At 47.1% G+C, this 12,266-nt stretch overlaps 1 protein-coding gene across 1 annotated transcript in view; it reads left to right on the top strand.

Moving 5' to 3' along the window:
• Positions 1 to 4,123, top strand: part of mirr (iroquois-class homeodomain protein mirror) — a 34,579-nt gene extending 30,456 nt beyond the window's left edge. Inside the window, exons 4-5 of the mRNA XM_069132074.1 lie at positions 1,236 to 1,540; positions 1,688 to 4,123. Of these exons, the coding sequence (XP_068988175.1) occupies positions 1,236 to 1,540; positions 1,688 to 2,610 (1,228 nt within the window). The 3' untranslated portion in view covers positions 2,611 to 4,123. The remainder of the gene's footprint in view (positions 1 to 1,235; positions 1,541 to 1,687) is intronic.
• Positions 4,124 to 12,266: the final 8,143 nt, after the last annotated feature.

Raw genomic sequence — 12,266 nt, 5'->3', positions numbered from 1 at the left:
CTCTCTTCTTCCCCCGTATCTTCTTCCCAGCTCGCTGGGACGAAAGAGGGTGAAAATAAAGCTCAATAATGGCGGTTGCCCGTCACGGGGCATCGCCGTCGACGAAGGTGCGCTTCCGTGTCGAGTCTATTGGGATTTCGACTAACGGTATCTCGTCGTTTCGTATTTTTGCGCCAAGGGTGGATTTTGCGTGGGTAGAAATTTTCTAAATTTTATCCAATTCGTATGTCCTTAGAAAAGAAAAAAGATACGTTAAAACTCTTAAGAAAATATATTCATCCGTTTACGTCAGAGGAGAGAAAATAAAGAAACACAGAGCGGAAGACCGCAACGTCGGAAAAGATGTCGAGATGTCGCAAGGGGTGGAACAAGGAAAAAAGCCAAGAGCCGAGCAAAGAAGGAAAAAGAAGAAGGGAGTAAGCATCTCCCAGCCGTGCTCGCCGCTGGAAAATTTAATTTCGATCCCGTCGATTCAGCAGTTATACCGAAGTTTAATCTTTGATAAGGGTTAGTCTTTTAGTAATGGGATCCCAGGGGGTCGGTCGCTCCGGACGGTCTGGGCGAGGCGCGCCGAAGGGTGAGACGAAACGAATCGTGTTCTCTTTCTCTCTTGCTACGCTCCTTTCCACTCCACTCCACTACGACCGCGATGGAAGGAAGGAGCTTAAACCGTTAGATAGAGATCTGCTCTCGGGATGAAAGTAGTAGCTACCCGCTTATATCGTTCCTCTAACCGAGCAGGACTCGGACTTTTATACCGAGCTCCGGGGGGAGGCGTAACGAGCCTCACGATTGGATAAGTTTCCCGACACGAGCTTCCACCGGAGGCTTTGCCTTCTTCTTCTTCTTCTTCTACGTTTCTCCTCCTCCTCCTCCGGTTTCTCTCTTCCCCGCAATGTGTCTCTGTTATCCAACTCACTCGTATAACGTATCGCGACCTGTGTACGTTCCCGACCGCCTTACATCCGGGTTACGTGCATCGTACGACGATGAAAGCGACCGATGTCGAAGAATTGAATAAAAAGATGAACGAGTGGCTCCTGTTAAATCGATTCGTTGCCTCGAGTCTTCTTTTAGTATTGGCCGGTGAAACGTGTTTAATCTCGTATATGTTTCTCGATTTTACAGGAGGACATCACTGATCTTTCGGAAAGGAAAACTGAAACTTTAACGCGAAACGGGGACAAGACGGTGGGCTTTGATACTGAACAGCCGCCTACTTTGATCTGTTTCAGTTATGGGATGGATCTAAATGGCGCCAGACGAAAAAACGCGACGCGAGAAACGACGAGTACGTTAAAGGCCTGGTTGAACGATCATAAGAAGAATCCGTATCCAACAAAGGGCGAGAAAATCATGCTGGCCATTATCACGAAGATGACTCTGACTCAGGTGTCTACGTGGTTCGCGAATGCGCGGAGACGTTTGAAGAAAGAGAACAAGATGACATGGGAGCCGAGGAATAGGGTCGAGGACGAGGACAACAATAACGACGACGACGACAGCGGAAGAAAGAGCGTGGACGAGAAAGACCGGCTAGGTAAGAACCACGGCAAACATCCGCCTACCTTCCTCCACCTTTTCATCGATTCTATACATCCCTTTCTTACTCCCAACAAAACGCGTCGTCTCCCGACAATCCTTTTCCCTTTCATTGCCCAAAGACAAATCCTATTCTCTGCCACAGACTCAAAGGATTCGGGTACCGGATCAAGCGAGGACGGAGAACGACCGGCCCATCGGATGGACTCCCTTGGCACTAGCGGTGGATCCACCGGTGTCCAAGGTAGAACCGAGAGCGAATGGAGCGAGTCGCGAGCAGATAGCGGTCCAGATAGCCCGGAGTGCCTATACGATCAGAGAGAGCCTAGGCATCCATTACAGCTTCAGCATCCCGCGTATCTTGCGTCGTCTCATGGTCGACTGCTGCGCCATCCTTCCCCGGAAAGCACGCCGCCCAGTAGTCATCTTCCACCGACCACGACCGCGTCGTCTACGGGCAGTGGGGTCACCACGAAACCGAGGATCTGGTCTTTGGCCGACATGGCGAGCAAGGACGGTGAACAGCAGAGTCCTACACCGACCGCGATGACTGGTCTCTCGTCTCCTTATAGCGGAAGTGGCGGAGGTGGTGGTGGAGTCGCAGGTGGAGGTGGCGGTGGCGGAAAGCTGGTGAGCCCTCTGGCGAGTCGTTTGCCACCTCATCATCCTCTTCATCCAGCTATGCACTCGGGAACGCAGTTCGTTCGGCACCCGGATTTCTACCGAAACCTCTACGGTGCTTCTCACCTTGGATCCGGAGATATGGCCTTGTTGGAAACTTATTCGAGAACCTTGGGCGGTCTGAGTGGGGTGATGCCTCCTTCCACGGCTCCCAGTATACTGACGACCTCCGCGTCGGCTGTGTCAGCGAGTGGTAATGTTAAATCTTTTTCGATCAACGGGGCTAGCGGTGTCCCCGGTGGAGGCGGCGTGCTTCTGACCACCGCGACTTCGGGCTTGTCTCCCTCGTCGTCGTCAACGACGTCCTCCGGTGGGTCCGATCTGTCGCCCCATCCGAGCGGAAGCCTGCCGTCTACGCAGGAGCTCAAGTCACCGGGGCGAGTGTGATTCCCCTGCGCGGGGACGATGGACTAATTACTATTAATCGAAGTTTCGAGGGACGGTTCGCCGCGCAGCCGTTCGCGCGTTGTGTGGTGTGTATGACAATAATAATCAGAGACTACATTCTTGTAATTAGTGTACAGTAACTGAACGAAGAACGTCGGAACGAGATACATGATATGTACTGCCCCTCAAGTCCCTGATCTCTCTCCACCGTTCCTAGTCTCTGTCTCTCTCACATTATCTTCTTCGCCTTTTGGATTCCTTTCGCTTTCCTCGGTCCTTTGGTATATCCTGCCCCTCTCTCCTTGATTCCTATTTTCTCTCGTCCTTCGTCGCGAATTTTTCTTCTGTCCGCAGCAAGAACGGGACAGCAGAGAAAGAAAGGTTGGAAATCGATCGATGAAAGATGAAAAAAAAGATGGAAAGAATGGAATGGTAGGCTCGTTTATCTCTTCCGTAGAGCAACAGCGCAGCTAATCGCGGTTTAAAAGGAAAATAAGACAAAAAAATACGAAGAAAAAAGATACACTATCCTAGGCGTGTCTACTATGCAGTAATATTATACATAAAGAATACTATATATATAAATACACGATAATAATTAATAATTATTTATGCGTTTGTAAATAGTAGAGAGGGCCCAGTAGAGAGCGTCCGGCCAGTGTATGTATTGTATGTAGAGTAGGTACGATATTATTATTATAATATTGGAGATCATAATTCATACTAACGACGAAGACGATTATTATTATTATTATGATTATTATTATTATTATGGATTATTATTATTGTTATCGCGATGTTTATTGTAACATTATCGATTCACGTCAACTCGGTCGATCATGACGGGGTATAGATCGTTGATTACTGTGACAGATTACGGAGGAGCACAACCCGTGCGAGGAAAACCACGTTGAAAGCGTGCGTCTTGCGCCTGAGTTTCTCCGTACGTAAGTATTATTTATTTATTGCTCGAGAGCGCTTTAGCGCGACGACGAATCCTGGAGAAACCGTCGCAGATCGTGATAATAATAATCGACGACGCATCGTTCGCTACGCGTTTTTCTTTCTTTCTTTCTTCTTTCCCCTTCATTTTTTCTTCTATTCGTTTCCTAATTCCGACTTTTTTTGTTTCGGTCGATTTCGCAAGCGACGCTCTATCGTCGAACACGCCCGACTCCGCCCGTAATCTGACAGAACCTGGAACTTGTGTCGCGCTCCGATCTGTTCGCGACACAGGGTGGTGTGTGTGTCCAGCTTTTCCAGAAAGGTAAAGGGAAAAATACGAATGTACTCGGAGATACTACGTCGGAGGTTCGTGGTGTTCTCGTTAAACGAGACGCGACAGCCGCAGGGCGCAGCGACTGTCAACATATCATGTCATGTCGAGAGTGAACGATCGCCATCACCTTTTAGTCATTCGTGTCCAAAATTTCACGCGAGCTCGTTGATGCCACATTGGCAGATGGCTTGCAGACTGTGTCCTTTCGCAATAAACGAATCATTATAAAAAAAAAAACAACACGTCTCAAAGCCTTCGTCATTCTTCCTCCCTATCTACCCATCCATCCCTTGTACCTTCGATCGATCATTCGATCCCCTATTGCTGTCTTGATCTGTGAGAAGAAACTACGAAGGATACTTCCAGGTATATCAGCGAAAGGTGAGCAGTTTTGCAGATACCGTTACATAATTTCTTGCCGATAATTCACTTTAAACTTAGCAAAGCTGCATACAAAGGAAACGAAGAATTTATTCAACGTGTTCTCGCGTATACCACCAACGTTCAGCGAAACAGATCGTTCGTCCTAACGATCCGACTTACGGACGAGTAACGATGGAACGCGAACGATTATACCGGTGGCTGGCTAATCGTGGACGAATGCATCGAGAGCAGAGAGACAATACGCGCCAGAAGGAGTCCTCCTCGTATCACGGAGAGGAGAGGACAGTCGGTCGGCGACGGCAGCATCGGCGGATGAATATGAAACGTCTTCTCGTTCTCGGAACCGGCCGTAAGATGTACTTATAAAAATGCAAAGCGACCGACTTCTGGGTGGTTGCGGGACAAGCTTGGTTATTAGTAAACATTTAAATCGACAATCGCTATAGGTATACTGGCAGCAGCGGGGAATGCCGGCCTCGTTCCCTTCTTTTGCCCTCTCCCGTCGTTGGTTCCCTCTGTCACTGTCCTACGACCGTGCTCGATCCGTTCTTCCGTCGCGTTCTTCGGCGAGATCGAGCGAGAGAGCAATAGTGGAGAACGCAGGCCAGATCGAGCGTGGTGTAGGAAACAAGAAATCAAGCCGCGGGACCACCCGCCACGGCCTTGGAGGCACCGAGCCGCGGATCCCAAGGAGGTCCATCCCGTCTTCATGAATCAACTCGTTCCTGAATCGGCATAAACCTTCAAAGGGTTGTTGTGCTGGTCCTGCCTCCGTGCCGCGCTCGCTAGATCCCGCAGAGTTATGTGGACGTTCGTGTCCCTTTCCGTTCGGCTCTCTCTGCTTGCTACGACACTCGCTCTTTCTTGGCCTTTGCCTTTTGCGTGCGTTGCTTACGAAAATTGGACGAGTATTCTCGTTCATGGTAAACAGGGCAGATAGTTGGAGTATCGAAACGAAATGGACGTCGCAAGCTTTTCAAGTATGGAAGAAGTTGCGCGATCGGCAAGTATTACCGAACCTTGGTACGATTCGATTCCTTAATTATATTTCCTGCGATATTCTTTTTATCTTTTTCACGGAGAAACTTGGAGGAACGTGCTTTCCAGGGAATCTAACGAGTAATATTAATTTGTCGGTACATGCGATTACATGGCGCGCATTGCTCGCTCTTCTTCGCTCGCACTGTGGAGCGTCTAATTTTAGAATTACAAAAATGTATCTATTAAGGCGCGCTGTTAATGCGACGAACGGCATTTAAATTGCTCGGTAAACCCGTTTTATGTTACCATAAAGATACCGATGTGCAAAAATGCAGGTGTGTACGTACGAGGGGGATAGAAGTCTAAGGCAACGTTTCCACGGGACAGAGGACCGAGTTACCAGATAAAGCCGACCCATTACCAATATATAGTAGCTCAGTTGTAAAATGATCGTGTCGTCGAGTACTAACCCGAGACAACACTATCTGCCGACCAACGGAGATGCTGTTTTTTAGTGGCATTACCCGACGAACAGACGATAATCGACCACTTATCTTACGTGTACGTCGTGGTCACTGCGCGAACTCTCGGTGCGTGCGACGATTCTACAACCTGCGACCGACCGATCGCGTCCTACGGTTCTTCTGCAAAATTCCTAAAGCAAGGTTCTTCGAGTTTAAGAGCGCGGGTTTATTCAATCAAATTTTCCCTTAACGCAACTATTCATAATGGTAATGTTTTCTGTAGTTTAACAAATTCTACGTAACATTGCCCTCGACAGGATCCATCGGAAATTTTTCGCTCGCTTTACTGTATAAAAGCAAATAGAACTTTATCTCAAATATATTGGCGCAGGATTTTAAAGATACGGGATATGCAATGTTCCCCGAGATTTAACAGATTTCGTACGAGGTAATAGCATGGAATACGATAACTTTCGTATTCGACCCGGAGCCAATAAAAATTAACAGCTGGTCGTTGGCTCCTCGCGAACAGCGCAGAGACCAGATCCTCCCGGGTCTCGGAGGATCGGGATCCGTAGGTCGCGAGGTCCTCGAACTCTCCTTCCTTAGAATCCTCGTAAGTCTTATCCAAGAACGCTGCAAATGGGCGCAGGTTGGCACCGGTTAACTGTGGACACCAGCTCGTGAGAGTTCGTGAAGGGGAAGGACGATAAACTATACTAAACTGCGCTCTCCGTGGCGATGCTTTATTGGCTTTTATCGAGTTTTAACGCAAGCACACCGGATTCCTTTATGGAAACGCCGTTAATTTTACGACGCGGGCATATTTAGCCCGCGGGCTTCTCGTAAAATCATACTTCGGTCGCGATAAAGTTAAAACATCGGCAGGCTTAAAGCAAAGTTCGCCTCGTAAATATGACGAAAGTGGGCAAAGGGGGTGGCAATAGTGGTGGTAGCTAACGGATATATATACGATACATATACAAGACTAGGTTTAGACGAAGGGAGCGGAGCGGAGGTTGGCAAGTCGACGCAAGGGGGTGGCTCTGCTTTCACGTCGTTGTAATTAACTTATGGTAATTAACGGAGTCGTAGGCGGGAAAAGATTTTTATTAGGCTTCCGCGACTTTGCAACTTTTTTTTTTATTACGCCGGTTTAATTGAAGTCTTTACTCGGTGACGCTGCGAATCCCCCGGGACCCGCTTTCTCTTTGAACTTGGAACGGTTTGGTGAAAGCGATAGCTTTTGCGATTTATTACGGGGAAAATTGGAAAGCAATCTTAGAACGAATGTCGTTATGCCCAGTCGTATCTTCTTGTAATTAATCTTGTCCTTTTTAATTTTGTTCAATGTCTCATGAATATTCCACACGAAATCTTAAACATAGTTCTGCAAAATAATTTCAACTCGATGGAAGACCAATTCCTACAACTTTCCACCATTTGAACGATCTAAAAAGTTCAAAAGTGATCCACGTCCAAGTCAAGTTTCCGTCAACTGCAACACTGCGCGTCTCTCGTTTATAGAAACAACCCCGTTGTAACGAAGTTGAGCTGTTTTTGTAAAACACAGGATCGTCCCTTTTCCCTGGTCGTATTCTCGCGCAACTGCGTGCCGTGTGTCGAAAGGTAGCGTGGCTGTGTAGGAGGTGAATAATGAATGGCGACGTCGAAACAACTTGCTGGACCAGCGTTGAGGAGACGCGCATCAGGCTGCGAAGGGGGCGGGACGCTGCAGTTACGGCGTGAGTTCCGGGTGAAACGACATGAAAAATTAACGGGCCCGCGTTTTGACGTCGCGTCAAAGTTTCGTTGTACGAGTGATAGATCGTCCCCGCGACCGTGTAGATTACTCTCGAAGAGTATCGCGTCGAAGAACCGAGGGGCAAGGTGGAAAAGGGCACCGCGGCCGAAGCCAGATCGTGCGGAGACCATCGCAAGACGGTTTTGAATTTCTCTCTCTTAACGACCGCTGTAGCCAGGCAAATCCGAATTTTACGAGCCGCGCGTTCTTCGCTACCTGTCGCTTCTACGAATCTTGCCCGAACATTTTTTCGAAGATTCATCGTCGCTCAGGCTCAGCTGTAGACTTTGTGTCTAACGTCTACGCAAGTTCTATGATCTGTAATTCATTCAGTGATCAATCCCAGTCGAAAATGAGAATATCATCGATCCCCGTCTTTCAAGATTCTCTTGCACAATCATCATCAATTTGTAAAGCTTTATTTGCTTCATTACAAAACTCGGTACTATCGTGCGTGCAAACTTATTGGTATTGGAAAATTAAAAAAATTCATCAATATAAAATATTAGATCGATTGTATAAAAGCCACCATTCTCCGTCAAGAAGTGGTTATCTGGAAAAATTTCATCACGAATAGATGCATATCAGAGAATCGTACAGTTTACATAATGAAACGTTTATTTATTATCTTATCCTAGATTATCAAGCATGGAAGTGACGTAACAGCATTACACAGGAATTGTTCCGTATTCGAGTATCGGAGATTAAGTTATCGCGATTGCACAATTGCTCGACGATACGAATTGCAAAGCCAGAGCCAGATACAAGATTCCTCGTCAGATGTGGAGGACGTTGAACGCAATATGAAATAAACAGGCCATAGGGAAACCTCCGAGAACAAGTTCGCGGATCTTTTCCTTATTTTCTTCCTTTTTTTTTTTCTCTTCTCCGTCTTCCTCGACATGAATGCTCGAGTAACAGCAGTTGAATCGGTAAAGAACACCGGGGACGTCCGCGACGATCATAATATATCGTCGACGTCTGGCTTCCCGATTTGTGGCCCCGATATCGAATGTTTGATGCGGCCGCTCCTCTTCGACGTAGGTCCCGGATGCTGCGCGGGGCTATCTATTGTTCCTGAATAAACCATCGTATGGCCGAATACCGACGGCAGGCAGTAACTCTTCGACTTCCTGCGCGATTACATGAAAAAGTCGCGTGTCTGTTCCCTTCCACCGCGTCTTTTCGTTCGCTCGCCACAGTTCCCAATGGAAACCGATCAACTTTTACTCTCGAGACCACATTTTGAGAACTTTCGGGAAACCCTTGCTTGCTTGCTTACAATCCTTGGAAACGATATACTTAGCAAATCTGAAGATGGATTTTCGTAACTTAGTACTTGATTGTAATACAATTCAAATTTAGTTACACCGTTGTTAGACAACCATGGCATTTTGAGTATTTACGCGAGAATTAAAAGAGGTATTACAACGAATATTTATTTGTTTTCTAATACTTGGGTTTACCACGCTTAGATAGAAATACTACGAATAGAAATTTGATGGCGTGAAACAGAGAGAAAAAAATCTCTCGATGAAAGTAGCTGTGAGAAAAAAGGCGAGCAAATTTCTCGGAAGCTGCAGAGGAGCCGCGACTAAAGACCGTGGTCTTGGTTCGTCGCGCAATAAACCGATTGCGAGGAGAAACTAAGTAATCCCCGGTAAGCGGGTCTCGACGTATATCCGGGCTAAGGATTCGCTGGAAGCTCGACGGGTAGAAAGAGCCACGGCGATATTTCATTCGGCGTACGATCCCGCGAATTCGGTCGCTCAAAGACTTCAAAGGAGTGCTCGCGAGTTGCCGGATGTCCGGCTGCTGGCGACACCGAGGCCGCTTCTCGTCGTCGAGCGATCGAGCCGGAGAGACAGAAGAGGAGTATCAACCGCAAGAAGAAGAAGACGACCGCGAAGACGAAGAAGAAGAGAAGCACGACGAAGTAGACAACGACGACGACGACGACGACGACGACGACGATGAAGAAGAAGGAGAAGAGGACGAAAAAGAAGAAGCAGAAGGAAGCTTACCGTTCAGCGAGGTACTCGAATTCGTCCGGGGCTTGTCGGCTGGCAAGTACGACATAAGTCACCTACTAAATTAGTGGGTAAGGGGCGGTGCATAATTCACCGCGGGTTAATTGGCGAGCGTTTTCACGCCAGCCGCCAGTCTGTCAAAGCGGCTACAGTTTAGAGAGGAACGTGAGAGGACGGTCGGACTTCGCCTTGCCGCTGCTATAGAATCAATTTTTAAGCGGTTAACGGCCTGTCTCCGTACGGAATTCCGATGGAAACACGGCCGACGGTGAAAAGATGAATTAACGACCGACAGCGATAACTAGTTTACGTCATTGCGTAATCGTAATTGTCGAGATGATTATTCCGATGCCAGAAAGGAGAATCCATTTGTTACCTGGAGAACTCAATCGAGGTTGAAATAGGATTATTTCTGAACGATGGTATAATAGAAATTCCTGAATGTTCCATTCTTCGATAGAAACATCATTTTTATCTATTAGAAATCAACTACTCGCTGTATTTAATACGATAGTCAATTAAACTACGGGACGAGAGAAAATTTGTTTGCCAATTCAAATATCATCGATTAGAACAGATCGGTTCTGTACCGCAGCTTGCAACGAAGAACAAAAATCAACATACTGCAGGTTCTCTCCACGGATCTGTCTCGAGCTGCGTGCTCTCCTGCTTGTTTATAAATACTGCGTCTGGAGCACGCGGCCAGGCAGAGAAGGCACGGACCTCTCGACAGGCTGGAAGATGGGAGCAGCAGGAAAAAGAAGCTGGCTCTCCGCTGGCCGAGGACCGCGTCAGACGACGTCGAACGACGCGCGAGGATGCCGCGGCGCTTCATTAGGGATCGCGACGATATGACTTATTTAATCGTCCGAGATGAACGTTGATGCGTAGCTCTATGTGGCTTCCTCGAATGCTTTCGGAATCAGAGTCGGGGGAACGCGATTTACGAGTCGTTCGCTACTGAATATATAGGGTGTTGCCAAGTTGCCAATATAAACCGAAATAGTGTAGCTTTATGAGGTTGGAAGTAGAAAAAATTTTCTTGTCTGAAGTACGTAATAGTATAAATTATTTTTAAGAGCGACTCTTTTTACATTCTGACCTTGCAATTTATTAGTATACCTTATTTCACACACTTTCATTTACGAGTAATTTGCATCAACGAATATATATTTATGTCACGTTTAACGAGTTTCGCTAGATGAATTGGTTACACACGTTGGGTATAAAGTTCTAATTTTATTACACCAAGCATAGTATGTAAATGTTGAAAATTATTACGTGTTCCACGTTATTTCCAGCAGCTTAAGAGTTTACTGCTTTTTAGTCCCTATATATTATACAGGACGTTGCAGCGTGTAAAACGCGGCCTGGTGAAACGAGGCATTGGAACATTCGTCGGAGATGGTTTTGGATATGAAAGACATCAATCATTATAACGACTCTGCGCGACGGCTCCCTGTTTTGAGGCAAGCCTGACAACCGGGGGACTTTTAATCTCTTTCGAACTTTTATAAACTTCTTCGATCGACCTTCCTTCCATTACCGCGAGTCTCAAACTCTCCTGAATTTTCTGCCACCTCACTGTTCTCGTTAACGATTATTCCCCATTTGCATATCCAACGTGCGTCCAGCGTTAAGAATAAAAACTAATCTTCCGACGCTATCATTCAAATGTTGAGATTCTACTGTAAAGTACACGCATCTTTCAATAAAATTCTGTACTGTCAGTTTTCCTGCAAATTCTCTCTACTGCAGAGCTCGACCGATACTCGATCGGAGCTCGATCGAAAGGAAAGTTAGCGCGGACACGCGCGTCCACTAATTACATCGACGACTGGTGTTTGCCTTCCAGGAAGACGATATAGTGGACGGATTGGCTCGCCTCCTCTGTCGTTCCTCCTTTGATTTATTTGCCGGCGTTCCCCGGTCGCGGTTCCCTTCGTCCCAGCGGGACGACCGCGGATTCGGCCTACCGAATGAAAAACTGTATTTAATTAAACGACTCGGATCGAGCCACGACGGCGTCCGGCAAGAACACGAAAACTACGACGCGACGTGGAAGATGACTGGTGACTAGTCGGGGGATCGCGGGCAAAAACACGATAGCCGCGGCCCCGATGGATGACGAATCAATCCTCTGGACGTTCACGTCGATCGATCCAGGTTACCTTGGTCGCTTCGTGGATCAGTCAGCGGAGGATGGATCGCTTCGTGGGAGGGAAACGAACGTTTGTCCTGTCTAGAGTTTCTGCGGAATATGAACGAAGCGAAGAAATTGATTCGTCTTATAGGGCAAACGCGCAGACTAATTTTTAGTTTAGCTATTAAAGTTCTAAAGATTACAGCGCTACGATGTAGTTTAAAGGTCAGGAAACTGTTCTCATTTCGCGGTAATACAAATCTTTCAACGACTGTACGATCGACAAAATAAGAAAAAGAAGTATTTGTGCCCCCGAGCGTAACGTATGAGTAAGGATAACCTGGTTAATTGACGTACTCAAATGAGGTTCGACGTTCGTCCCAACGATCGTGTAGCCGATGTTGGAATCCGAACAAAGAAGCAGAAGACATGAGTTACAGCTCGAAAGCAATTCTAGCAGTCCAAGTACACGATCCATGGGACCGTTGGGTAGCAACAGACAAGGACTGGTGACATGTGGATGCCATCGACGAAGAACAGACGCGCATCGGTTGTCACGGAACGCATTCTT

This window comes from Bombus flavifrons, chromosome 1 (genome assembly GCF_040668555.2).
Source record: "Bombus flavifrons isolate JBK064 chromosome 1, iyBomFlav1_principal, whole genome shotgun sequence".
Taxonomy (NCBI): Eukaryota; Metazoa; Arthropoda; class Insecta; order Hymenoptera; family Apidae; genus Bombus; species Bombus flavifrons.
The sequence above is the reverse complement of the archived record's forward strand: the minus strand, read 5'-3'. Positions and strand labels throughout refer to the sequence as shown.